The 27,378-nt window shown below is 44.1% G+C and overlaps 1 protein-coding gene across 6 annotated transcripts in view; it reads right to left on the bottom strand.

Annotated features, from left to right (window-relative positions):
• The window catches only part of CCDC88A (coiled-coil domain containing 88A), a 368,487-nt gene that overhangs the window by 119,109 nt on the left and 222,000 nt on the right, over window positions 1-27,378 (bottom strand). For all 6 annotated transcript variants that reach the window (XM_045009683.1, XM_045009682.1, XM_045009681.1 and 3 more), the window contains 3 exons: window positions 26,058-26,216; window positions 10,948-11,094; window positions 8,788-8,932 (listed from right to left, as the gene is read on the bottom strand). In XM_045009683.1, coding sequence (XP_044865618.1) covers window positions 8,788-8,932; window positions 10,948-11,094; window positions 26,058-26,216 — 451 coding nt within the window. The remainder of the gene's footprint in view (window positions 1-8,787; window positions 8,933-10,947; window positions 11,095-26,057; window positions 26,217-27,378) is intronic.

Below are 27,378 nucleotides of genomic sequence, written 5' to 3' on the forward strand. Positions count from 1 at the left end.
GTCGGACTGCAGGCCTAGGCGCAGAGACCTTCTTGGACGAGGCCGGTGCCGCCTTGCGTTTCCCCGAAGGAGAAAGGGAACGGTGCCGGGTGGCTTCAAGCAAAAGTCCTGCTCCTTTTTAGTCCTTGGCTTGAAAGACTTACAAATGCAGCACTTATCTGGAAGGTGAGACTCTCCTAAGCACCGCAGGCACGAATCGTGAGGGTCTCCAACCGGCATCGGCTTCTGGCAGGCCGAGCACGGCTTTAAGCCCGGTGCCTTGGGCATGGGCCCGCACCGGGTTGGGGAAAAAGAAGGGGTTAGCCCCCCAATTTCCCTATGTAACTATATACTAACTACAACTAAAACTAGTAAACTAAATCTAACTATACTAAACTTTTGAACTATATACAACAACTATGTAGAGAAAACAAGCGAGAAGCTAGGGCTGTGGAGGACAGCAGTGCCGCACTCCACTGTTCCAATGACCGTCACAGGCGGTAAAAAGGAACTGAGGAGCGGACAGGTCGGCAGGGGTATATATCTACCGCTATAGCGACGCCACTCCAGGGGGCACCCAGCCGACCTGCCGAGTGTTGCTAGGGTAAAAATCTTCCGACGAGCGTGCACGCGGCGCGCGCACACCTAACTGGAATGCATATGAGCAATCACTCGAAGAAGAAGATACTCAATACCCCTTCCCAGGGACACAGTATTTTCTTTCCGCCTGCTTGGAGATGAGGGGCAGGGAGGAGCATGTCTGGCACAAGGCCTTACTAATTTTCACCACCTCCTTGGGCACCGGCAATGCCACCTTGGAGGAGGTGCTTCACTTAGCACATCGAACAGGGAGTCTGAGGGCTCTGCCAGTTCCTTGGCTTCCAGCCCCAGGTTTGAGGCGACCCTCTTCAAAAGCTCATGGTGGACCCTTGCATCATCCTGGGGAACCGAGTGAGAGGACCCTGCTATCACCTCATTGGGAAAAATGATGAGTCAGGTACAGGTGGGTCTACCAACTCCACCACTTCTGCCACAGGAGCCTCAGTCAAGGCTGGCAGATCCTGGGGAGCTTGCTCTGACTCCACGTCAGAGTCAGGGGGCGGGTGGGAGACTGTTGCTGAACGTATTTCAGAAGCCCACGAGGCCAACCTATGCTCCTGCAATGGGTGGGGAAATCCCCAGGGGTTCCATAGTTGCCAGGGAGCCGGACACTGGCCCTGGGGCCATAGTGCCACTGGTGGCCCAGAGGGGAATATCAGTGCCCCAAGTGGGTGGCCTTGACCTGCGGGAAGGGTCTCCTCCTCACTGTCTGAGCCCGAGGAGAGAGAGACATGTCTAGAAGACCAGGACAAGACCAAGGCCGCCTGTCTACCCCAATCTCATTGGCTATGGCTGCAAACCTCCATTGAGGACTTGTATGGGGGCGATGTGCTGGTTGCTGCGACCGCGGTGATCGGCGGCATCATTCGGCCCATCAGCGATGGTATCCTGGAGATTGATGCCTCACACTTAGAGAGTGGTTCCGCTCTGTAGTTTGGGAGCGGGAATGAGAAGACTAATGTGTGGGAGACTGTCGACGTGCCCACGGTGAACCATAATGGTGATCCCGCGACTGGTGATGCGGCTCTGGGGACCGGCGTCTCAACCCTTCAGAACAGTGCCGTGAGCTGGGAGAGCATCTCAGGCCAGACCACTGGCGATCAATGCATAGAGCCTGAGGAATGCTGCCTAGAGGCCGGGAACTTTGGCAGGCAAGCCGACTCATGTCCGAGAGCTGGTGGCGCTGTTCAGTTGAGCGCTGACGGGGCACCCCCTGCGGCGAGGAGCAGTGTCGCACTGATTGAGATTTACCTATCAAACAGAGCACCTCAGCAGCCAACATGGGTGGCACCGGAAGGGACTGTATGTCCTTAGCAGCCTGAAAGGCCTCCGGCATGGACGCCGCAGCCAGCTGCCGAGTGCCTCTGCCGCTTCCTGGGCTGGCAGAAGCCTGGCCACCGTCTGGAGGGGAAGGGCTGCACTGTTCGGGTCTTTGTTCTCTTCCTACTCTCTCCTTTCCTTTATGGCACATAGGAGAATGCCCCCTCCCAGCCTTCCTTTGCTTTTTAGCCTGTACCAAGGATGGGGATCAGTGCCAGTCGGAGGTCAGTGCTGGTGGCGCGCTTCGCCCTGAGGCCACAGTGGTTGGAGTAGAGTCCGATCTCATCAGCTCCAAGGCTGGTGTGAGGGCCAGCTCCATAAGGAGCACTCGGAGATGAACGTCCCGGTCCTTTTTGGTCCATGGCCTGAAGCTCTTCCAAATGTGACTCCTGTCACTCACGTGGGTTTCCCCTAAACAGTTTAGGCAGCTTCTATGGGGATCACTGATTGGCGTGGGTTTTTTGCAACAGTCACAAGGTTTGAAGTCTGGGGCCTGGGACATGAGTCCTGCCCGCGACTAAGTATTTCTAACTTAACACTAAGGGAACTATTAACTATACAACTTTAAACTACTATATACAACAAATTCACTACTAGGCACAGTAGAGACAGAAAGAAAAGCTTGCGAAGCAAGGAGACGTTCCAACACCGTCACTGGCAGTAAGAAGGAACTGAGTGAGGGGGGAGCCAGCAACACCCCTTATACCAGCACATATGCACGCCACTCCAGAATTTCTTGAGATAACTGTTGAGGAAATGCAGGTCAAGGATGGGTCTGAGACCCTCATTTGGCCTTCAGGATTAGGAAATAATGGGAATAAAACCCTTTCCCTCTCAAGCTCTGAGGTACCTTCTCCACAGCCCCTACCCAGAGGAGGGCTTGCACCTCCTGGGGTAAAAGCTGCTGATGAGAAAGGTCCCTGAAGAAGGATGAAGAAGTGGGATTGGAGGGAGAGAGAGAAATAAGCAGGAAAGTGTAACCTTCCTCCACTGTACTCAGTATCCAGCGGTCCAGGCTGAAGCAGGAGAGAGAGTTTGAAAACAAAATGGGGGCAGGATACAGTACAGAAACTGGTATAATGTCTTCAGGCAACCCCTCAAAAGTTCTGCTTGGGGCCTCTGTAGCAGGGTGGTCCCCTGCTCCTGCCCTGAAGGGCTTAAAACAGCCCTGGGGGAAGGTTGTGGCAGGGAGCTACTAAGCTGAGCTGATTGAGAAGTGGCTGCAGCTGGGCCACGCCCCAATCAGGCCACAGCTGGCCTGTATAAAAAGGCTGTGAGCCAGAAGCTCAGCAGTCTCTCTCTAGCTGTAGAGTGAGATGGGCCTGGCTGCAGGGAGCTGGACATAAGATACCTGAGTGAAGCAGGGCTCGGGAATGGCAGAGGAGCTGGGGAGCTCTAGCCTGGAAAGCCCCAGGCTGCGGCCTAGCATTGGGCTAATAGGTACTGGGGTTTGCAGAGGGCAGCCCTGGGGTAGGCCAAGGCAGCAGGTCCAAACCCTCCTTGACAGCGATGAGTAGGCTGATACTACAGTCTGCCCCAGGGCGTGAGGCTAGACAATGACTGGCAGTAGCCATATACTGAGGCAAGGTGGGGATAGAGGGTGGGGGAGACCCTGAGAGAAAGGGGTTACTGCCAGGGGGAAGCACCCCATGTAAAAGGGCACCGGGTCTAGGGAGGGACACGGGGGCCAGAGAACACGTGGATCACCAGCCTGCAGAAGGCGCTCCAGAGCTGAATCGAGCTAATTCCTGGAAGACACCAGCAGGCGGCGCTGCAGGGGTGAGTCTGGCCCATCTACAGCCTCCCAAGTATCTGTGAGAGACTGGGAGCGAGGCTGAAGTGGGTGGGGACAGATGTCTTCATTTATAATCCATTTTGCTTCTCAAAAAGGTCCTGGTGCAATGCTGGAGCCAAGAAGCAGACCAGTTGAGGCCTGAAGTGTTTCCTTGAAGGTGCTGGTGCATACATACCCAGTGACTAAGAGTGACTCTAGAATCTTTCAGGCCATGATGTACATTAGCCAGGATGGGCAGGAATGGTGTCCCTAGCCTCTGTTTGCCAGAAGCTGGGATTGGGTGACAGGGCACAGATCACTTGATGAAAACCTGTCCGTTCATTCCCTTTGAGGCACCTGCCATTGTCCACTGTCAGAGGACAGGATACTGGGCTTGATGGACCTTTGGTCTGACCTAGTATGACCGTTCTTATGAGGGAAAAATCAATGATTGTGAACATGGACCTAACATGGAATGGACATGAGCAAGCACTCGAAGAACTATCAAAATAAATATCAGCTTTGGATGCCAGCTCAAGAAAGCATTACAAATTATTGCAATTTCACTTTCCCTAGCTGAGCTCTGATTTGGAAAACATTTGCGTGAAGCACATGCAGAGAACTTCAAGTAGCGGCTCTGCAAAACTGTATGAGGAACATTGTGCAAAGACATCCTATAGATGCTGCCTTCAATCTAGCTGGGTATGCTTTGATACAGTGTTCTCAACAACAGGTCTGTGGACAGGCACCAGTCCCTGAGATCTCTCTGGCACAGTTTAGGAAGGAAGGAAGTCAGTACCAAAAAGATTGAAAAGAGAGGGTTAGTCACCCTCTGCAATAACTGAGGTTCTTCAAGATGTGTCCCCCTATGGGTGCTCCACTGTAGGTGCGGCAACGCCACCTGCACCTGGGCTCAGAGATCTTCACCAGCAGGGCCTGTCTGACCGCACAGGCACACCGCCCCTCTCTTGCGCTGTGTGTGGAATGTAAAGTGCTGTACAGTCCGACCACCCCCAGTTCCTTCTCTGCTGCAGAGCTTATATTTTTGGCTCCGAAGCACAGGGGAGGAGGGCAGGTAGTGGAGCACCCATAGGGACACACATCTCAAAGAACCTCAATTACTGCACAGGGAGAGTAACCCTCTATTCTTTGAGTGATGTCCCTTTGGGTGCTCCTGTGTAGATGACAATAAAGCAGTGCCCCTAGTTGGAAGGCTGGAGTTTCAGGGTGACGTGTACTCCTGAGGATAGGCCAGCATGTCCAAGGAGAGTATCTGCTATGGCATTGTGCTGGGCTAAAGTGTCTGTCAATGTCCATGTGACAGTCTTACAAATGTCATAAATGGAGACATTATTAAGAAAGCAATCATGGAAGATAATGATCATGTGGAATGTGTTTGAGGTAGGAGGTTGTCTCATGGAGTTCGTAAGATAAATGTATACACTGTGAGCTCCATTTACAGAGGCGTTGTTTAAATATAACAGTGCCTCTGGATTATTTGGTGGTGGGGAGTAATAATCATGACAATTTCCAGAAGGATTTAGTCCTATCCAAGTAGAACGCTAATTGTGCTCCTCACATGTAAGGTGTGTGGAGCTGCCTCCTGTTGATTACTGTGAGGCTTTGGGAAGAAGCAAGGGAGGTGTATCGATTGACTGAGATGAAAAGATGTTGGGAACTTAGGTAAGAATCTTGGGTGTGGGTGTAGTGTAACTTTGTCTTTATAAAACTATGTGTATGGTGGATATGCCAGGAGGGCCGAGATTTTGCCCACCTGTCTAGCAGAGGTGATGGCGACAAGAAAGGCCGTTTTCATTGATAGATGTACATAAGAACAGGTTGCCATTGCTTCAAACAGGGGCTTAGTCAGAGAACGTAGGACTAGGCTGGGTTCCCAGGTTGGGATCAGGTCTCATATATGGGAATAGAGATTTTGAATACTCCTCAAGAAGCAATGTGTTAGCTGATGTGTAAAGATGGAGTGGCCGTCAATGGGGAAGTGAAAAGTAGTGATTGCCGCTAAGTGTACCTTAATCCAGCTATTGGCTAATCCTGACTGTTTAAGGTGTAGAATGTAGTCAAGAATAATGAAGTGTGTGCTGCGTCAGCCTGGTATGAGATACATCAGCAGTGAAATCTTGTCCCCTTATGAATGTAAATGCTCTGGTCGTGTCATGTCTGCTATTCAAAAGTATGTGTTTGACCGTGTCTGAGCAGGTGATTTCCAGACCCCGGAACCATGGAAGAGTCAGGCTTTGAGGTGGAGCATCTGTGGATTGGGAAGGAGACTGCGTCCTGTGTCCTGTGAGAGGAGCCCCTGCATTAGGTGGAGAGAGATTGGTCAGCATACCATCAACGTAGAAGGTAAGTAGATCAGATCTGTCGTGGCCATGTCGGAGCTATTAGTATGACATGAACTCGGTCCTTCTGTATTTTGTGAAGTACTCAGAATAGGAGGGAAGGCATAAAGGAGTGGTGCATTACAGGTTATGAAGAACACGTCTTCCAGAGATCCGTACCCCAGTCCTGCTCTGGAACAGAATTGAGGGCAACGGGCACCGTGTTGAGTGGCAAAGAGATCTATGGTGGGATGGCCCCATCGGTTGAATATGGGCTAAGTGCTCATGTATCCAGCTCCCACTCGTGATTGTGTGAGAATGTCCTACTGAGTGCATCCATACTGGTGTTCTGGTGTCCCAGGAGGTACGTGACTGAAATGCAGATGTTGTTCTGGATATACCAGTTCCACCATTTGATCACCTCTGAGCATAAAGGATGGGACCTCAGTCCGCACTGCCTGTTGATGTAATACAGTGAGATTGTTCATCATCACTCTTATGGTATGATGTTTGAGAAGCAGGAAATGTCAGCAGGGATTGCGGACCACTCGTAGTTCTAGGAGGTTGATGTGTAAGGTGGATTTGGTGGATGACCATCTCCCCTGCCCTGTGTGTTTGTGTAGATGTGCCCTCCAACTGATTAGGGAGACATCGGTGGTTAGGATCATAGTCAGTGATGGTTGTAGGAGAGGAACTCCAGTACAGATGTTGCGGGGCTGTGTCCACTGTGACTCGTGGTGCCTAGGTAGCCTTCACTGAAAATGCCAAGGTCATGGCAGGTTGCAAAAAGGAGAGCAGATTCTCCTAACACTGGTGGTTAACACTGAAGTTAGACTCACCAACCTGTCAGAAATTGTGCTCCTGATCCCCCACATTGGTTATCAAGAAGCTAAAAAGGAAATAACACAGCCCCCTTCATTGCATTCCAGTTCTCTGGTTCTCAATCAGCACATAGGTCCAGTACAGTGAGAAGTTATTTAAAAACTCTGCTCACTATACAAAATGGTCTTCTGATCCACAAAGGGCCAGCCACTTTACCAGATCAAAATCAGTTTGGATCTTACCCAGAATATCACACTGCCAGCCAATCCTTTAGTATCTAAAACTAAAGGTTTATTATAGAATAAAAGAGAGAACAAAAAGAGTTGTTAAAGGAGTCAGATACATACTTAACACTTCAAAGTCCAAATTCAGGTTCTTAGCAGTAGTGGTGAGTTTTCTGGCTTGAAAGTCCCTCTGGAGCACATCCACAGCTTGGATGGGTCATTCAGTCCTTTGTTTAATGCTTCAGTTTGTAGAGAACTGTTTGTAGAGAACCTCAGTTTCCAGAGGTTGGAAGCAGGATTGAAGACCAAACTGGGGAAGATGCAGCTGCCTTTTATATTTTTTTGCCATGTGGCTCATACTCCCTTTGTCCCAAACACAAACTTACAGCACATGGCATAGAAAAGCCTTAGAGTTCTCTGTCCACAAGCATGCCCCTACATGTCTTGCTAATTCATAAGGTGTAGCCCCTGCATTTTTTAGTGGGTTAATTGTATAGCTGATTGCCTTTGATAGGCCATCAAGGAGGCTGGATAATGCTGATGCCAATCTGGCTGGGACTTAACTTCCTCTGCCATCAGATCTGACCCCTTCTCAATGAGTCCAATTAGCAGCACTGCCAATGATATTGAAGGTAGCTTAGGGAAACCAGAGTTGGAGGATTTTGGAGCCTTCTTGGAATCCCAGCCTGGAAATTTGGGCATTTCTGAATATTTTACCTGCAGAGAGTCCCACAATAGGACATTCTAGAACAGGGGTTTGTGAATTACCCTGATAGGCCGCGTGCCAAAAGTTGCCAACCCCTGTTCTAGAGCTTCAGATGATCCTTGCACGCTCTCGGTGAGTCAGATCAGCAGACCTCACATCTGTCCAGAACCATCAACAGGTTTATGCCAACCCTCCAGTTCTGTATGGGACTAGATGATGCCTGTGCTTGACAGGCACACTTTCTTCTTTCTTAAATAAAGAAAAGTTGACTAACTACAATGTAACTAAAATAAAAATAACCCTAACAGAGCAAAAGAAAAAATGACAAGAGAAGCATCTAGGACCCTTCACACACACACACAGAGTTCATTGCACCTTCAGAGGTTCACAAAGAACTGAAGGATGGTTTGGGCCCCTGGGTGTAGTTTGGGGGGGAGGGCATTGCCTCCCAAACTGCAAGCCTTGGACAGGCACAAAAATTGCCCTCCCATGTGCAACCCCACTGGCCTGATTGGAGCTGACCCCCCAAATACAGAAGTCAAACTATGCCCATCTTTGGGCCATTCCCCTTTACAGCCTCAGAATCCTGCACTAGATGAGGGAGATTCAAGAGGCACACTGCAAAGGGGCTTTAATTTTAAAAGTGGGAACCTGCAGAGGCCATTCAAAGTGGAACTATCATCATTAACAGATGTCCATTTTAGCCAGCTGATTCCAAAGAAGATGGAAAAATGGCATATTTTTCTTCAGCATGTCACAAAAATCATTACATAAATAAGGTCTTTTAGTTATTTTCATGCCGTTTTCTAAATTAAACAAATTGGGTCACATTGTCAGCTGGTGTAAACCTGTATAGCTCTAGTGAAGATGATTTTACCTTATGAGTGTAGAAATAACTATGCATGCAAATAGGCCACTTCAAGCATCATTATTTTCAAAATTATTTCGTAGTATTACTCTGATACCCTGTTTAGCTATACTATTCCAAACTTCTATTTAAACTAGCGGCAAGTATTCATTTACCTTCAGAAAGCTCAGTAGTTCTGTTCATCTGTTCAAGTTCCCACCCAAGATGTAACGATTCATCCATGCTTTGTTTCTGAGCCATTTCTAGAGCCATATTTTCCTCCATGAGTTCCTCGATTTTTTTTCTGTCCATGTCACGCTCCTTAAAAATTATTAACATGAACCTTTAAAATAGTCTGCCTCAAAATGCATAAAAATATAAAATTCAGTAGCCATTTGTGACATTGCACTCCATATGCTTTATGTAAATATGCTTGGAATGTGAATATAATGTAACTGGAATATGCTTTATGCAAAAGGTCTCTTGTAAGGTATCATTACAAAGCTTATAATCTAATAAATGTGTTCATCCTATTTGTATAAATGTATCATTCTTGTATCTGAAGCTAGAAAAACAAAGTATTACTCTGAAGTCCTATTGTAACTATGCAAAGTGTGGGCCATTAATGGTGGCTTGAAATCTTGATGGCTCCCATTAACTAGGACAATTGGTTATAAATGGCTCTGTTTACTTATAAGCCTTCCTGTATGTGTGTGTCAGCCAGTGGGTAATGAAGTCTTATAGTACATGTGAACATGTCACATGATACTGTAATCCATCTTAAACTTGGTGCTTTTCCATTTAGAAGGAAGGGTGGGAACCCAGAGAGAGACAAAGGAGTCCCACCTTGTACCAAAGATATAAAAGGGGGTGGAACAGAACAAAGGGGGCTGCCAGTCATGAGAAATCCCCTAGTTATCACCTGAGCTTGAACTAACAAGAACTGTACCAGGGGAAAGGATTGGGCCTAGACTACAAAGGAGTCTAGTCTGTGAAAGAAGCTTATTGGAACATTTCTGAGGGTGAGATTGACCTCTATTCAGCTGCTTAAATGTATTAGGCTTGGACTTGCATGTTTTATTTTCTTTTGCTTGGTAACTTACTTTGTTCTGTCTGTTATTACTTGAAACCACTTAAATCCTACTTTTTATACTTAATACAATCACTTTTGTTTATTAATTAACCCCGAGTAAGTGATTAATACCTGGGGGAGCAAACAGCTGTGCATTTCTATCAGTACTATAGAGGGCAGACAATTTGAGTTTACCCTATATAAGCTTTATACAGAGTAAAACAGATTTATTTGGGGTTTGGATCCCATTGGGAACTGGGTGTCTTGGTGCTGGAGATAGGTGACTTGCTGAGCAGTTTTTGGTTAAAGTCTGAAGCTTTGGGGGAATGGACAAGACCTGGGTCCGTGTTGCAGCAGACTAGCCTGGTTGGCGTAACAAGGCAGGGTTCTGGAGTCCCAAGCTGGCAGTGGAAAACAAGCTCAGAGGTCATTCCAGCACATCAGGTGACAGTCCCAAGAGGGTCTCTGTGACCGAACCCATCACACCATTATTTTACAAAATAATGACGTGGATTCTCTGGTCTACTAAGGCCACTTCTGGACTGATTACAATGGCCTGAAAGTGCCTGGAAACAAATGATGGAAAATTTCCCCTGCACACAGGAACTCTCTGTCAGCATTAAGCTTGTGGAAATGGCTCTACTCACTCCCGTGCCAGTCCTCCACCCCCAGCTCCAAAGTAAAGGGAAGGAGGGTGTTTATTATTTTGGTAAGGCATACTAGTATTTTGGTAAGATAAATAAGATAAATCACAGATTAAAAAAACCCAAAAATAATAATAGTTATACAAACATTATTTGTTTTTTTTTAAACTTAATATTGCATTGTCTGGATTAGAGCTAGTCAAAACACAAACTATTTTTGTGAAAACTTTGCTGGTTTTTAACTTTCCAAATGTTAACCAATTCAATTTTGGATGACTATTCAACCAGATAACAAGTAAAACCTTCTTTGAGATAAGAATGGTATCACTGGTTTTATATTCCTGCTCAACAGACTCTGTCCACTTAATTAAATACTGTGTAACTTTTAGGTAGGTTCTTCCCCTTTGGATTAGATGTCTCTTTATGCAGAACTGAAGCTACTGAAGAAAATAACATCATGTCTGTGTGTCTGAAAACTGTAAGCTACTCAGGCCCTACTTTTTTCTTCCACTGAGACTTGAAGTCCTTCCATTATTAAAACTTTCAAATGCAAATTCAAAGCACAACAGTTTTTTCTTAAAAACACAGGTATGAGTGTCATCTTCTATTTAAATACTTACCATCTCCATATCATGTAGTTTGGCTTTTAATTGCAGATTTTCCTTTTCCAGTTCGTGTAATTTATCAGAACGGGCTCGGGTCCCCTCTAGTTGATCTTCCAACATCGTCTTTGTTTCCAACAATACTTGATTGTCTTCTTTTAATTCCTTCAAGAATTAAACAGAAATAAATTTTCTCATTCATACCAAACCTATTTCAGCATATCTAGGTTTTTAAAATATCAATGAAAGAATACAAAATGGATTTTAATGACAAAAACAAACTTGTTTATACTATTTTCTAGGACTGTCGATTAATAGCAGTTAACTCATGCAATTACCTCAAAAAAATTAATCGCTGAACCAACAAGAGGGGATGCCATTTTAGATTTGGTTTTGGTGAGTAGTGAGGACTTCATAGAAGAAATGGTTGAAGTAATGGTTTGAGTGATCATGAGCTAATTCAGTTCAAACTAAATGGAAGGATAAATAAAAATAGATCTGTGACTAGGGTTTTTGATTTCAAAAGGACTAACTTTAAAAAATTAAGGAAATTAGTTAGGGAAGTGGATTGGACTGAAGAACTTGTGGATCTAAAGGCGGAGGAGGCCTGGATTTACCTCAAGTCAAGGTTGCAGAAACAGTCAGAAGCCTGCATCCCAAGAAAGGGGAAAAAACTCGTAGGCAGGAGTTGTAGACCAAGATGGATGAGCAAGCACCTCAGAGAGGTGATTAAGAAAAAGCAGAAAGCCTATAAGGAGTGGAAGATGGGAGTGATCAGCAAGGAGAGCTACCTTATTGAGGTCAGAACATGAAGGGATAAAGCGAGAAAGCCATGTAGAGTTGGACCTTGCATAGGGAATTAAAACCAATAGTAAAAGATTCTATAGCCATATAAATAAGACGTGGGACCGCTAAACACTGAGGATGGAGTGGAGGGTAAGGATAATTTAGGCACAGCCCAATATCTAAACAAATACTTTGCCTCAGTCTTTAATGAGGAGCTTAGGGATAATGGTAGGATGACAAATGGGAATGAGGATATGGAGGTAGATATTACCACATCCGAGGTAGAAGCCAAACTCGAACAGCTTAATGGGACTAAAGCAGGGGGGGCCAGATAATCTTTATCCAAGAATATTAAAGGAATTGGCACATGAAATTGCAAGCCCATTAGCAAGAATTTTTAATGAATCTGTAAACTCAGGGGTTGTACCGTATGACTGGAGAATTGCTAACGTAGTTCCTATTTTTAAGAAAGGGAAAAAACATGATCTGGGTAACCACAGGCCTGTTAGTTTGATGTCCGTAGTATGCAAGGTCTTGGAAAAAAAATTTAAGGAGAAAGTAATTATGGACACTGAGGTCAATGGTAATTGGGACAAAATACAACATTGTTTTACAAAAGGTAGATTGTGCCAAACCAACCTGATCTCCTTCTTTGAGAAGGTAACAGATTTTTTAGACAAAGGAAACGCAGTGGATCTAATTTACCTCGATTTCAGTAAGGCATTTGATACAGTTCCACATGGTGAATTATTAGCTAAATTGGAAAAGATGGGGATCAATATGAAAATTGAAAGGTGGATAAAGAACTGGTTAAAGGGGAGGCTACAATGGATCATACTGAAGGGTGAACTGTCAGGCTTGAAGGAGGTTACTAGTGGAGTTCCTCAGGGATCGGTTTTGGGACCAATCTTTTTATTACTGACCTTCCCACAAAAAGTGGGAATGTGCTAATAAAGTTTGCAGATGACACAAAGCTGGGAGGAAGATTTGGATGACCTTGTAAACTGGAGTAATAGTAATAGGATGAAATTTAATAGTGAAAAGTGCAAGGTCATGCATTTAGGGATTAATAACAAGAATTTTGGTTATAAACTGGGGACACATCAGCTGGAAGTAACAGAGGAGGAGAAGAACCTCGGAGTATTGGTTGATCACAGGATGACTATGAGCCACCAATGTGATATGGCTGTTAAAAAAGCTAATGCGGTCTTGGGATGCCTCAGGCGAGGTATTTCCAGCAGAGATGAGATGTTAGTACCATTATACAAGTCACTGGTGAGATCTCATCTGGAATACTGTGTGCAGTTCTGATCTCCCATGTTTAAGAAGGATGAATTCAAACTGGAACAGGTTCAGAGATGGGCTACTAGGATGATCCGAGGAATGGAAAACCTGTCTTATAAAAGGAGACTCAAAGAGCTTGGCTTGTTTAGCCTAACCAAAAGAAGGCTGAGGGGAGATATGATTGCTCTTTATAAATATATCAGAGGGATAAATACCAGGGAGGGAGAAGAATTATTTAAACTCAGTACCAATGTGGACACAAGAACAAATGGATACAAACTGGCCATCAGGAAGTTTAGACTTGAAATTAGACGAAGGTTTCTAACCATTAGAGGAGTGAAGTTCTGGAATAGCCCTCCAAGGGGAGCAGTGGAGGCAAAAAGACATATCTGGCTTCAAGACTAAGCTTGATACATTTATGGAAGGGATGGTATGATGGGATAGCTTAATTTTGGCAATTAATTGATCTTTGACTATTAGCGGTAAATATGCACAATGGCCTGAGATGGGACACTAGACAGGGTGGGATCTGAGTTACTACAGATACTTCTTTCCTGGGTGTCTGGCTGGTGAGTCTTGCCCACATGCTCAGGGTTTAGCTGATCGCCATATTTGAGGTCAGGAAGGAATTTTCCTCCAGGGAAGATTGGCAGAGGCCCCGGGGGGTTTTCGCCTTCCTCTGCAACGTGGGGCACGGGTCATTTGCTGGAGGATTCTCTGCACCTTGAAGTCTTTCAACCACAAGTTGAGGACTTCAATAGTTCAGACATAGGTCAGGGGTTTGTTACAGGAGTGGGTGGGTGAGATTCTGTGGCCTGCATTTTGCAGGAGGTCAGACTAGAAGATCATAATGGTCCCTTCTGACCTTAAAGTCTATGAGTCTATGACTTGTAGGCTCTAAAGTTGTACACTATTTTATTTTTGAATGCAGTTTTTTGGTATATAATTCTACATTTGTAAGTTCAACTTTCATGATAAAGAGTTTGCACTGTAGTACTTGTATTAGGTGAATTGAAAACATATTATTTATTTTTGTTTTTTACAGTGTAAATATTTGTAATAAAAAATAAAAGTGAGCATTGTATACTTTGTATTCTGTGTTGTAATTGAAATCAATATATTTGAAAATTAAGAAAACAAAAAATATTTAAATAAATGGTATTGTTTAACAGCACAATTAATCGTGATTATGTTTTCTAATCGTGTGATTAATCGCGATTAATTTTTTTAATCACTTAAGAGCCCTACTATTTTCATAAAAAATACATTTACAACTGCATGTTACACAACAAAATGTACGAGTGCTAAAAATAACATCTGAAATATTAAAATCAGACCTCCATTATTATTCAAGCAGACTGATGTCTATATGAAATTTTAAGTAACTCTACTGTAAACATTTACTATACAACCATTATTAGTTTAGGAAAAAGAAATCTTCAGTAAAATTATATGGATAAATGCATTGCCAATAATCATATTTGGCCTCAATTATACCTGGATTTTGAAATTTGATCTGTAAAGGCACAATCCCAGTCAGTGTCCTGGCTGCAACAAACAGGTGTTGTAGGGTTGTTTGTTTTTTTAAACAATGTTGGCTTCCCTTGCACAGAGGAACAATACTAGTTTTGCACTACTTGGAGGACCACTGTTGCCAGTGTGGCGGAGGCTGGATTTTCCTCTTAGAACCTTGGAAATTAAGCCACTCTAGCCTAAGCAATAATTGTTCCTGTTAACTGAGTTGCACATTCAAAATACCACCAATATTTCAAAATATTAGGCAAAAAGTACTTCAACTGCAAACCACCTCTTTGCTCAATAAAACACCTCTCCCTCTTCTTTGTGCCTCCATTTAATAAATTATTTTAATATCAAATAGATCCCTCAAGTATTTGAGTTGAAGGAATTAGAGATCAAAGCATTAAAGAGTCCTTTCTAATAAAGCACAATTACTTGTATACGCAAATATATCCATTTTGCCTAGACCCATAATTACATGTCTAATACCGTTGAAAATGCAATAGCATGCTTATGAGGTCCCAACAGCGTCAACTGATGCATATGTACTAGCAGTTTTCATATCCTTTAATGGCATCTGACAAAAATATTAAGGAATGTACAAGAACTCAGTTTTACTCATGCAAACCAAGAATATCTCTTTCAAGTGTCAGCACAAACCAGCTGCTTTCTATTAAACTGATCACGGAACAAAAAAATCTTGACTCTTCATATTCCTTACTTCACAAATGTTAAAAAAAATTGATTATTATTTTAGGTGCATAAATGACTAGTTTATTAACTACTGTCTCTATTCGGGCATACATAGACACTTGGAATGGTTTCAGAGTTTGCAGCCTATAAATAAAAGTTATAAAAAGAGAAACAAAAAGGTGGTGGGGGCGGCGGCGTTTGTTTGTTTGAAACCAGCATTTTAGGAACATGAAAATTCTATCTGTTTAGCTACTTGGCCACTTCGTTATTTTCAGTTCTGCCTTCATCAAGTCTTTCATCATAAGGTTCTTAAAATCATTTATATACTATGGGTGAAATTCATCCCTTTCAGATGGCCCACATATGAGAGTCCTCTGCTTTACAGGCACCCCATGGAAAATGTACTATGTGCTCTAGCATCTGACTTTGAAATGCTCACCTTGAGATTAATTTTCTTCAAAATTTTGTTTCATTGTTATCTGCATGATTTAAACTTTATGCTCTCATTTTTAATGGAAATTTTTAGTTTCTATGCTTTTTGTGTAATTTGAACATATTTGGGGGAAAATACCTTCTTGCTAATTTAAAATATTTTCTGCAATCTAATGTTAAATTTTATTTTGCCCTTAATTTATGTGCTTCTGCAACACTTATTTCTATGGCTCTCCAAATCAGTTTCTCTATATTTTAAATGCTTTCATTTTTTTCTAGAGAGACAAGGAGGGTGAGGTAATATCTTTTATTGGACCAACTTCTGTTAGTGAGGGAGACAAGCTTTTGAGCTTACATAGTGCTCTTCTTCAAGTCTGGGAAAATAAGGGCAGGTCTACACGCTGCTGTTGCACATCTGGTGAAGACACTCAAGCTTCTGGGAGAGAGCTCGCCCATTGGCTTAACAACTTCACCTCCATGAGAGGCAGTAGCTATGTTGGCAGGAGAGGCTCTCCTGCGGACATATTGCTGTCTACACAGGGGATTAATGTCAGTATAAATACATAGCTCAGGGTTGTGGATTTTTCACACTACTGAGTATGTAGCTATATCAAAGTACACATGTAGTGTAGAACAAGCCTAACTTAAAGTATCACTACTAAACACGGGTTGAACAGAATGTTTAACATAAGTAGTTAACACATATTTCAAGGACCATTCAAAGGTAAGTGGCCTGTTAATACCCCTTCAGTCATAAAGAAAGGAAGGGAAGGGGAGAAAAAAAAAGTTAGAGGGGTTGTTAGTGGGTTACATATTGTTGTAATAAGCCATAAATCCAATGTCTCTAGTCAGTCCATGATTTTTAGTGTCTAGCAAAGTTATGAATTTAAGCTCCCAGGATCGTCATTTGAAAGTGTTGTGCAGGTTTCCTTTCAGGATGAGGTCTGAGAGGTCAGATATAGAGTGATCTCTCTGGGAAAAGTGTTCACCCACAGGTGATAGGGTGTTTTTGTGTTTGATCATTTTCCTGTGTGAGTTCTTTCAAGAGCCTAGTGATTGTCTAGTTTCACCCACATAATTGTTATAGGGGCATATAGTGCACTGGATGGAGTACACCACATATTGTGATAGGCATGTGTAGGACCCATGGATCTTGAAAGGTGTGTTGTTGGGGGTTATGATCATTGTAGCAGTGGAGATATGTCTGCAGGTTTTGCATCTGTTGTTTTGGCAGGGTATGGTGCTGCTGCTTTGAGTTGGTGTGTCCTGGTCTATGGGGAGCCTGCTTCTGATGATGAACTTGGAGAAGTTGGGTGGTTGTTTGAAGGCCAGAAGGGAGGGTTCAGCAAAGATTTCTTTCAGAATGGGGTACCCATTGAGTATGGGTTGTAGTTTTTGAATGATACCCTATATGGGTTTCAGTGTAGGGTGGTAGGTGACAACTACGGATGTGCAGTCGGAGGGGGCGTTATTTCTGTATTGAAGTAGGTTCTCTCAAGGTATTTGGGCAGCCCATTCCATGATGCCATCTACTTCTCTGGTGGAGTGACCTTGTTTGGTGAAAGCAAGCCTGGGAGCTTAAATTCACAACTTTGCTAGACATTAAAAATCAAAGACTGAATAGAGACACAGGATTATGGCTTATTACAACAATCTGTAACCCACTAACGACCCTCCCCAACTGATTTTTTCTCCACTCCTCCCTTCCTTTCTTCCCTATAACTGGAGGGATGTTAACAGGCCACTTCACTTTGAATGGTTATTTGAAATGTGTGTTTGCTATTTATGTCAAACAATCTGTTCAAATCTTGTATTTAGCAGTGACACTTTGCTCACGCCTCCAGTTAAAATACTGCATTGGCGCTGCATTCGTAGTGCTTTAATGAAGACCCTCTATGCCAACAGAAGAGAGTTCTCCCATTAGCATAATTCATCCACTTCCTTGACAGGCAATAGCTACGTTGTTAAGAGAAGCTCCCTCACTGACACAGCACTGTATACACTGGGGCGGGGGCGGGGTGGCTAGGTCGATACAACTATGTTGCTCAGGGGTGTGAAAAATCCACACCTCTGAATTACATAGCTATACCAATATAGGTCTGTAGTGTAGTCCAGACCTTTGAGTTAGTTTCCCAGACCTGAAGAAGAGTTCTTCGTAAGCTCAAAAGCTTGTCTCTCTCACCAATAGAAGTTGGTTCAATAAAAGATATTAACTCACCCACCTTTTCTCCATAATATGCTGGGATCAACATGACTACAACAATACTTCACTGTTCTCTTACATTTTAACCTAACTATATTTCACTTTGGTACACTCTATAATTCATACACACAGAATCAAGAAGTCTATTCCAACTTTTCAGCAAAGATTTAATAGCAGAGTACAACAGTGACGTCTCGTATTACTAAGATTTCTCTACATTTACAAATTATATTATAGAAGATTTGCAAATATACTATAAAGCATTATAAAGGATTAAAACTAATTTATACTTTTCAATTAAATGAATAAATGCATTTCTTTCCCCAAGGATTTCAAGTTTCACATCAACACCACATCAAATCCTTCTACCTCCTTATTCACACCTCTTTGTTTCATGTTCAACCATGTATGGCAAGGCACCTTCTTGGTCTCACAAGCCTCAGCTGCTTTTAGCCTTGGTGAGACAGGCTTGGGTAAAACAGTCCTCCCTCTTGGTTGCAGAGGGGAAGTCCGTTCCTTCTCTTCACCAGTCTTTTGTGCTTGTTTTTCTCCCTTATGGGAAGGAATGCAGCCTCCCCTCCTGGTGAGGCTCGCTGTCTCACAGCTCCTAACCTACTGGCAGCATGTCTTCTTCTCTCTCTCTCTCTTCCTCTTCTCCCAACAGGGGAGGGTTTAAAAAGGTCTCAGGCAGTCCTTAGTTGGAATCAGCTGATCCTAATTAACCTCAGGTAACTCCCTGTCAGCTGATCCTAATTGAGTCTCTGGTAACCCCTTCTCAGCTGAACCTGATTGACCTGTAGTTATCCTTCCTCAGTTGATAGGGAGGAGGGCCTTTTAACCTTCTGGGACTGTTTTCTACCTCCACCCCCCTACCCCCTCAGCTGTCTGTCCTGAGTTTATCACATATCCCCTGCCCAACACTACAGGGTTGGGCTACTTGGATTGGCAAACAGTGCACCCTCAACAGGCCATCCGCATTGCCATGCTTGATTCCGGACCTATGTTGTAATCTGAAGTGGAAGGACTGTAGCGACAGGAACCACCTTGTTACTCTTGCATTTCTTTCTTTGTTTTGCTGCATCCACTTCAGAGGGGCATGGTCTGTGATGAGGGTAAACCTCCATCCGAGTAGCTAGTAGCAAAGGCTTTCTACAGCACACTTTACCACCAAGCATTCCTTCTCTACTACGGCATATTTATGTTCCCTGGGCAGGAGTTTCCTACTGAGGAACAGGACTGGGTGGTGTTCTTCTCCGACCATTTGTGAAAGAACTGCTCCCAACCCAACCTCAGAGGCATCAGTTTGCAAGATAAACTCTTTCTCCCAGTCTGGAGCTACCAGCACTGGGTTGGTGCAGAGGGTGGTCTGCAGATCTGCAAAAGCCTCCTCAGCCGCACTGGTCTATCTTACTGTCTGGGGCATGGGCTTTTGCTAGGTCTGTTAATGGGCATGGTCTGGTGGAAAAGTGGGGGATGAACCGCCTGTAGTATCCAACTAGTCCCGGGAATGCTCTGACCTGTTTCTTCTGGACTGGTTGGGGTCAATTCTGTATTGCCTCTAACTTGTTGAGTTGGGGCTTCACCATGCCCCTCCCCACTATATACCTGAGATATCTGGCATTTGCTAGCCCAATTGCGCATTTGGAGGGATCTGCAGTCAGCCCTGCCTTCCTCAGTGTGTCCAGGACTGCTTCCACCTTCTCCAAGTGCGTCTCCCAGTCTGGGCTATGTATAATGACGTCGTCGAGACAGGCGGCCGCATACTTGCCATGTGGATGCAACAGTTTGTCCATGAGTCATTGGAAAGTTGCGGGAGCCCCATGTAAACCAAAAGGGAGGACAGTGTACTGATACAGTCTCTCTGGTGTTGAAAAGGCCATCTTCTCTGTCAGTATTGGCCAGGGGGATTTGCCCATAACCCTTGGTCAGGTCAAGGATGGACAAAAATCGTATTTTTCCTAATCAGCCAATAAGCTCATCTATCCAGGGTATAGGATAGACATCAAATTGGGACACTTCATTCAATTTCCAGGAGTTGTTGCAGAACCTCATACTTCCATCAGGCTTAGGAATTGGGACAATTGGACTTGACCATTGGCCATGAGACTCTTCAATGACTCCTACCTTCAGCATTTTTCTGACTTCTGTCTTGATCTCTTCTCTTTTTGCCTCCGGGATCCAGTATGGCTTGACATTCACCTTCACTCCAGGTTCTGTGAGGATGTGATGATGAACCTCAGTAGTCCTGCCTGGCTTTTTCTGAGAATACGTCCTGGTTGCATTTGATCATGTTGATCACTTCAGTTCGTTGGTCAGGGGTCTATTCTGGGGATATTCCCACTTGGCTGGGCTGGATGCTTTCAGGGGGTGGCGACTCTAGAGTGACCACATGAGCTTCTCTGTCTTGCCAAGGTTTCAACAGGTTTATATGATAGATCTGTTTCACCTTCTGGTGACCAGGCTGTCAGACCTTATAGTCGACCTCTCCAATGGCTTCTATTATCTCGTATGGCCCCTGCCACCTGGCCAGGAGCTTGCTCTCCGCTGTGGGTACGAGCACCATTACCCAATCTCCCACATGGAATTTTCAGATCGTCGCTTGGCGATTGTAGTATGTCTGTTGGGCCCCTTGCGCCCTCTCCATGTGTTCACGCACTATGGGGGCGACTTCGGCTATCCCTTTCACCTACAAAACATGCTCGATGATGTTTCTCCCTGGGTTCGGCTTTTCTTCCCAACCCTCTTTGGCAATGTCCAGTATGCCACGGGGGTGGCGATCATAGAACAGCTCAAATGGGGAAAACCCAGTTGAAGTCTGAGGAACCTCCCTTATAGCAAACATTAGGTACGGCAGCAGGGCATCCCAGTTCTTCCTGTCCCGGCTCACCACCTTTCGTATCATAGAATCATAGAATATCAGGGTTGGAAGGGGGATCTCAGGAGGTCATCTAGTCCAACCCTCTGCTCAAAGCAGGACCAATTCCCAACTAAATCATCCCAGCCAGGGCTTTCTCAAGCCGGACCTTAAAAATCCCAGTTTCCTCAGCCTCTCCTCATAAGTCATGTGCTCCAGCCCGCTAATCATTTTTGTTGCCCTCCGCTGGACTCTTTCCAATTTTTCCACATCCTCCTTGTAGTGTGGGGCCCAAAACTGGACACAGTACTCCAGATGAGGCCTCGCCAATGTCGAATAGAGGGGAATGATCACATCCCTCGATCTGCTGGCAATGCCCCTACTTATACAGCCCAAAATGCCGTTAGCCTTCTTGGCAACAAGGGCACACTGTTGACTCATATCCAGCTTCTTGTCCACTGTAACCCCTAGGTCCTTTTCTGCAGAACTGCTTCCTAGCCATTCGGTCCCTAGTCTGTAACAGTGAATGGGATTCGTCTGTCCTAAGTGCAGGACTCTGCACTTGTCCTTGTTGAACCTCATCAGGTTTCTTTTGGCCCAGTCCTCTTATTTGTCATGTTCTTTAAAGTTCTATTAAAACATTTGACGAGGCCATTGGTCTGCGGATGATAAACTAACTTATGGTCCGTATGTGGAGCACTACACATAAATCCTTCATTAATTTAGACACAAAGGGATCGGTCAGGATCTCTTTGGGTATCCCCACTCTAGAAAAAATTTGGCTCAATTCCTTAGCTATGGCCTTGGACACAGTGTTCGTAGGGGAACGTCCTCGGAGTATCGGGTGGTATAATCTAGCACAACCAGTATGTGCTGATGGCCTCGGGCTGATTCCTCCAGTGGCCCTACTAGGTCCATAGATATTTGCTCAAATGGGACTTCAATTATTGGCAGAAGTACCAAAGGGGCCCTTAAATGTGGTCGGGGGTCATGTAATTGGCATTCCGGACAGGAGGCACAATATCATCAGACCGCATAAATTCTAGGCCAAAAAAAACCTCTGCGGAATTCAGTCGAGGGTTTTATTTACCCCTAGATGCCCCCCAAACAGATGGCTGTGGGTTAGATCCATCATGCCCTCTGATGCTTCTATGGTACTAAGAGCTGTTCCATGACTTGCTCTTGGACCCGGACTACTCTGTATAGCAGATCCCTCTTTATCATATAATATGGCCCTTGGCTCTCCCTTCCACAGGGACCCCATTCACCTCAACTACTTCTTTGCGACTATTGTTATATATCGGATCATTGGCCTGATTCTGCCCAAAATTCTCCAGTGAAGGTCCAATTTGCCCTAAATCAGGAGGTTCTAGTTCCATCTCCCTCTCAAGGGAGGTCCCCGGGGAACTGGGTCCAGCTGCTGGTTCGTCGACCCCCTGCATAGTCCCCTTGTCAGTTGGGCCAACTCTTTCCCCTACAAGTATAGGCTTCTGTTTCTGGGCCAAGATTCTTGTTCCCCTCCTCTTATCTGCCCTCCTTTCTCACCGAGTCTTCCTGAGCTTCCCAGGGAAGAACAAATCCTAGGCAAATTCATGGAAGACCGGGGGGTGGGGGAATATCGGGGTCATCCCATTACTCTTGGGGTTATTACCTTCTTCTGACTCCTCTCTGGGAAGTAGGCCGCCAAACCCTGGGAAGTCTCATCCTATAAGGACTGGATAGGAGAGTTTCGGGACCACCCCCACCGTCACCTTAGTGGGGTTTCCCAGGACTTCTATTTCTACCGGGATGGTTGGGTAGTGATTGAAATCCCCATGTACACAGGATATTCCTGTGCACTTGGCCTGCAATAGTTGGTCTTGCCCAATCAACATTCCCGAGACCAGCATAACCGCACTTCCTGAGTCCACTAACGTGATGGTCTCTATGCCACTTATTTTAACTAGTATATCTATGAGGGGCCATCACAACCCCTACTAGATTTATTAGGTCACATGGTCCTTCTAAATCTCCCAGGTCGCATTGCATGGGTTCTTCTAGGTTAGGACATTGGGCAGCTATATGCCCTATTTCCCCACATGCATAACATTGGTATCCTGCTCAGGGCAGCCCCCTATTTGTTGGGCTGTTAGGCCTTACCCTTCTGAGTCTTTCTCCCCCAGTCCCCAAGTCCCTCCGTGATCTCCGGCCACTCTTCAGCCTCCTTCCTCCCCTCTGTAGTTCTGCCCAGGGCAACAACAGCTCAGGCCCTCGACACAGAGACTTGCCTCCTATTCTGGCGCCTTCCTTCCCCAGTGGGCCAAGAAAGTTCATGGGCTGCTAGGTGTGTCTCTACGAGGGCAACTAGCTCATCACAGGAGGAGGGATCCTTTTGACTGACCCATCCTCATATGTCCGGTGGCAGCCCTCTCATGTACCTGTCCAAAACTATGATCTCCACAATTTTCTCTGGGCTGTGGGTCTCGGGGCGCAACCAATTCCAGGCTAGGTGGATCAGGTCAAACAGCTGGGACCTCGGTGCTTTGCTGCCCCGGTATTTCCACTCATGGAACCGCTGTGCCCTGATAGCTGTCGTCACATCAGACCTCGCCAGGATCTCCGCTCACAAATCCCACTCCTGACACCACATGTGGCAAGGCACCTTCTCGGTTTCACCAGCCTCAGCTGCTTTTAGCCTTGGTGAGACAGGCTTGGGTAAAACAGTCCCTCTTGGTTGCAAGGGGAAGTCTGTTCCCTCAATCCACCAGTCTTTTGTGCTTGTTTTTCTTCCTTATGGGAGGGAATGCAGCCTCCCCTCCTGGTGAGGCTCGCTGTCTCGCAGCTCCTAACGTACTGGCAGTATGACTTCTTCTCTCTCTCCTCCTCTTCTCCCAACAGGGGAGGGTTTAAAAAGGTCTCAGGCAGTCCTTAGTTGGAATCAGCTAATCCTAATTGACCTCAGGTAACTCCCTGTCAGCTGATCCTAACTGATTCTCTGGTAACCCCTTCTCAGCTGAACCTGATTGACCTGTAGTTACCCCATCTCAGTTGATAGGGAGGAGGACCTTTTAACCTTCTGGGACTGTTTTCTACCCCCTCCCCCCACTTGCAGCTGCCGGTCCTGAGTTTATCACACACGGATCAGACTTCTCTCCTGTGAACAGGTCAAAATACTGAACCTTGTGCTTACCAAAGACCATTCTACCAATGTGGAATCTGAATGCCTTCCAGAGCTACAAATAAACAATGTGACTATCACCTGCAATGCTGAGTTCTTCTCCACTCTGCTCTCCTCAGGAGGAAAGATTGCCTGTACAGAGCATGTTTTAAAAAATATTATTTTTTGCTGTGCACAATCCCACTGTGCCTGAGGAATGGAGTTATTCAGGGCAGCTGAGTTCACAGAGAGCAAGGTGGTTCTTTAATGTTCCAGGCCTTGCATATTTAATATCTTGAAACCAAGGTGAGAGACCTTAAACTTGATGTGGTCTTCTGCAGGTAGGGAAATATGGGATGATACGCTCTTAGTAACTGGTGTTGCTGAGGAAGCTAGCTGCTGTGTTCTGCACAAATGCTGCTTTTTCCCAGGCTAATGCTTTTATATCCAGATAAACAGTGTTGCTGTAATCAAAAGGTGAAGTGAAAAAGGCATGTACTAACAAGGTGAAATCATCATCTACAAATATTAAGTCTCCTAGCCAGCTGAAAACAGTAGAACACAGGAATTGCCATACCTTATCAGAACAGTTTTGTCCTGTTTTTGACAGTAGCCAGCCAGATGCTTCAGAAGAAAAAGCAACAATTCCCCATAGAAATCTTTTATATAATAATCTGCTTATTGGGACTTTTTTTCTACCCTCATCAATTCATGCTTTTAAATACGGTTTTTATATTCTTAAAAAATGTTTTATCCTATTTAATGTAACTGTGAATGTTCCAGTCTATATGAGTGTCTAGTCCTTTTCTGAATCCTTCTAAGGTCTTGGCTTCAAGGATATCTGACTATGTGTTCCATAGCTTAATTATGAACTGCATACAAATGTATTTTCTTTCATCAGTTTCAAATTTGTTGCCTTGCAATTTCATTGATTCCCTCATTTCTCTATGAAAGGAAAGAGTAAAGAGTAGTATCAGACTGACTTTCTCTATATCATACATTATTTTACATATTTCTGTCATGTGACTTTTTATTTGATCCCTTTCTAAACTAAGTATTCCTATTTTTTTCAATTTCTCTTTATATGGAAGTATTTTCATGTTTCTAATAATCTTTATCATTTATCTGTAAAACCCCTTCTATTTTCTGTTATATCATTTTTCAAGTTGAGTGACTAGACTTAACACAGTTTTCAAAGTAAGGATGTCCCATCAGGTTATATAATGCCATTAGGAAAGTTACAGTATTTTATATTGTACGTTATACAGAATAACACTTTGTTTTTTGACTGTTGCTTCATAATGAAGATAGGACATTAGTGAAATATCAAAATGACACCTAAATCTTTTTCCAGAGTTAGTTTTCAACTTAGCAACATAGTTCAAATTATTCCTTCCAATAAATATTACCTTGCATTTATTTAATGTGATCTGCCAATTTGTCTAGTTTTGTTAGGTTCCTTTCAAGTTCCTAACAGACTTTTCTGATTTTGACTACCCTTAATAATTTTGCATCCTGTGCAAATTTTGTGACATCCCCATTCACCTGCTGTTTCCAGACAAAGGTCCTGGCCTTAGTAAAGGTAATTGGGCATCCCACTGTTTGCCATGTAAAAATTGGTAATTTATTCTTAGTGTGGTTTCTTTTTTGTCTCTTACCAATTTCTAATCCATGATAGAATTTGAAATGTCTCTTCAATTCTATCTCTGTGTCTTTCCCCATGTTTTATGCATGAAATACCCTCCTAATCCTGGTTCACCAGGCCAACTTCTTTTCCTCATTCATATCATTCCTGAAAACTTCCTTCCCTCATGATGCCCAGAAGAAGTGAATGAAAAATTTAACTTAAAATAAATTTCAAGCTAACTCCCTCCTCCGTGTTTCCCATGTCTTCTTTATGTCTGCTTGTAGACCCTGATCCCGCAAGTGGGTCTGCATAGATGGACCCAGGCACTAACAGAGAGTCTTGCTGACTTCAAATGAAACTCCATGTGGGTGGATGTTTGAATACTCATCTTGAAAACGACAATTTATCAGACAAGATAGAATAATATATTGCAGTGCAAGAATCTATCAAACTGCTTTCAAGTCTTCATTTTTTTCATGTTGCCAAATTAAAAAAAAGAGAGAAAGCAATATCAACAGGCAACAGGTTTTTTTGTTTTTTGTTTTTTTACTAAAAACCAACAAATTGTATGTGATTAAGAATTGTTTTAATATACCTCAACTCTAGCCTTGTAGAATACAATATCATGCAGCCTCTCTTTGTATCGGCTGACTTCACTTTCAAGCTTGTCAACTCGGATTGCCTTCTCACGGAGTACGTCTAACTCATCACGGTACACTCTGGCAGAGCGAGCATCCGAAAGCAAATTCATATTCTAGAAAATAAAAAATTAAGTTCTGTGAGATGATGTATCATATATTACCTATTGTTGTTCTCTTTTTCTATTTTTTCACAAACCTAGATGGATTGCCTAGGTAGAATATATAGACATAATATATTTACACAAATTAAATGTCCAGATTTTGTTTCCTATCTAACACTAAAGCTCTTGAAAGGGAGTTCAGTGAGTTTCAACACATTGTTCTTTCAAGCAGAACAAAGAAAAAATACTTCAGTGTGATTAAATTCCTACCCAAAAGATTCATATTATTTGTCATTTCTTACATGAGCAACTTGAAAATGCTTTAAAGCAAGTACGGAAACCTTGAATCTTCATGTGTCTTAATTCTAAATTCAAACCAAAACTGTGATTGGGTATAGAGGATGGGCCCTCCCCACATCTGGCCATGTCTATCATGCATGATAGGGAGGTGACCTTTAAAAGGAAGGACCCTGCAGTCAATGGGGGGGGGGAGGGGAGGGAGGAGCAAGATTGCCCTAAATGGCAGACAGCAGGAGCGACTTCTGATGCTGCAGAGGGAACTTCTAAGCAGGAGATCTTCACCACAACCCTGAGGAGAGTACAGTGGACTACCAGGGTAAGACAGACAGGCGGAGCCTGCCACAGAGATCCAGCCAGAGCAATTTCCCCAAACCTGTTAAATTAAGGTTGGATTTTTGGCACCACCCCACCCCCTTTTGCTGGGACCTCAGGGAGGGAGTATCTCTGAAGGGTGAGTATTTGTGACTTTTATTTTGATCCCCCAGCTGGAGAGACTTAAGCAGGGGTGCCATTTCAGATTTTGGGGTGTGTGTGTGTGTTGGGGGGATGGAAGGGCGCAACTTTAACTGTGATTCAAGGGACTACTTAGGCAACTGAAAACTCTAATTTTTTGCAGATAATAACTTAGAAATTAGCTGACAGAAGCCCTGTATCGACTTCCTATATAAAGAAAGCCATATTTTAAGTGTATATGAAAGATCAGAACAACCAGAAGATAATACAGCAAGACATTGACAGTCCCAAACCTCAAGGTATCAGTTTTGAAGCCTTGGCACAAATATCAGATATGACATATGTTTGGATGTTAGCAGCATGGATCTATAACGAACAAATTTTGGCAGCTAAATTTTACAAATTGTTCAGATTGGTTTGG

The sequence above is a fragment of the Mauremys mutica genome, chromosome 3 (genome assembly GCF_020497125.1).
Source record: "Mauremys mutica isolate MM-2020 ecotype Southern chromosome 3, ASM2049712v1, whole genome shotgun sequence".
In the NCBI taxonomy this organism is placed as follows: Eukaryota; Metazoa; Chordata; order Testudines; family Geoemydidae; genus Mauremys; species Mauremys mutica.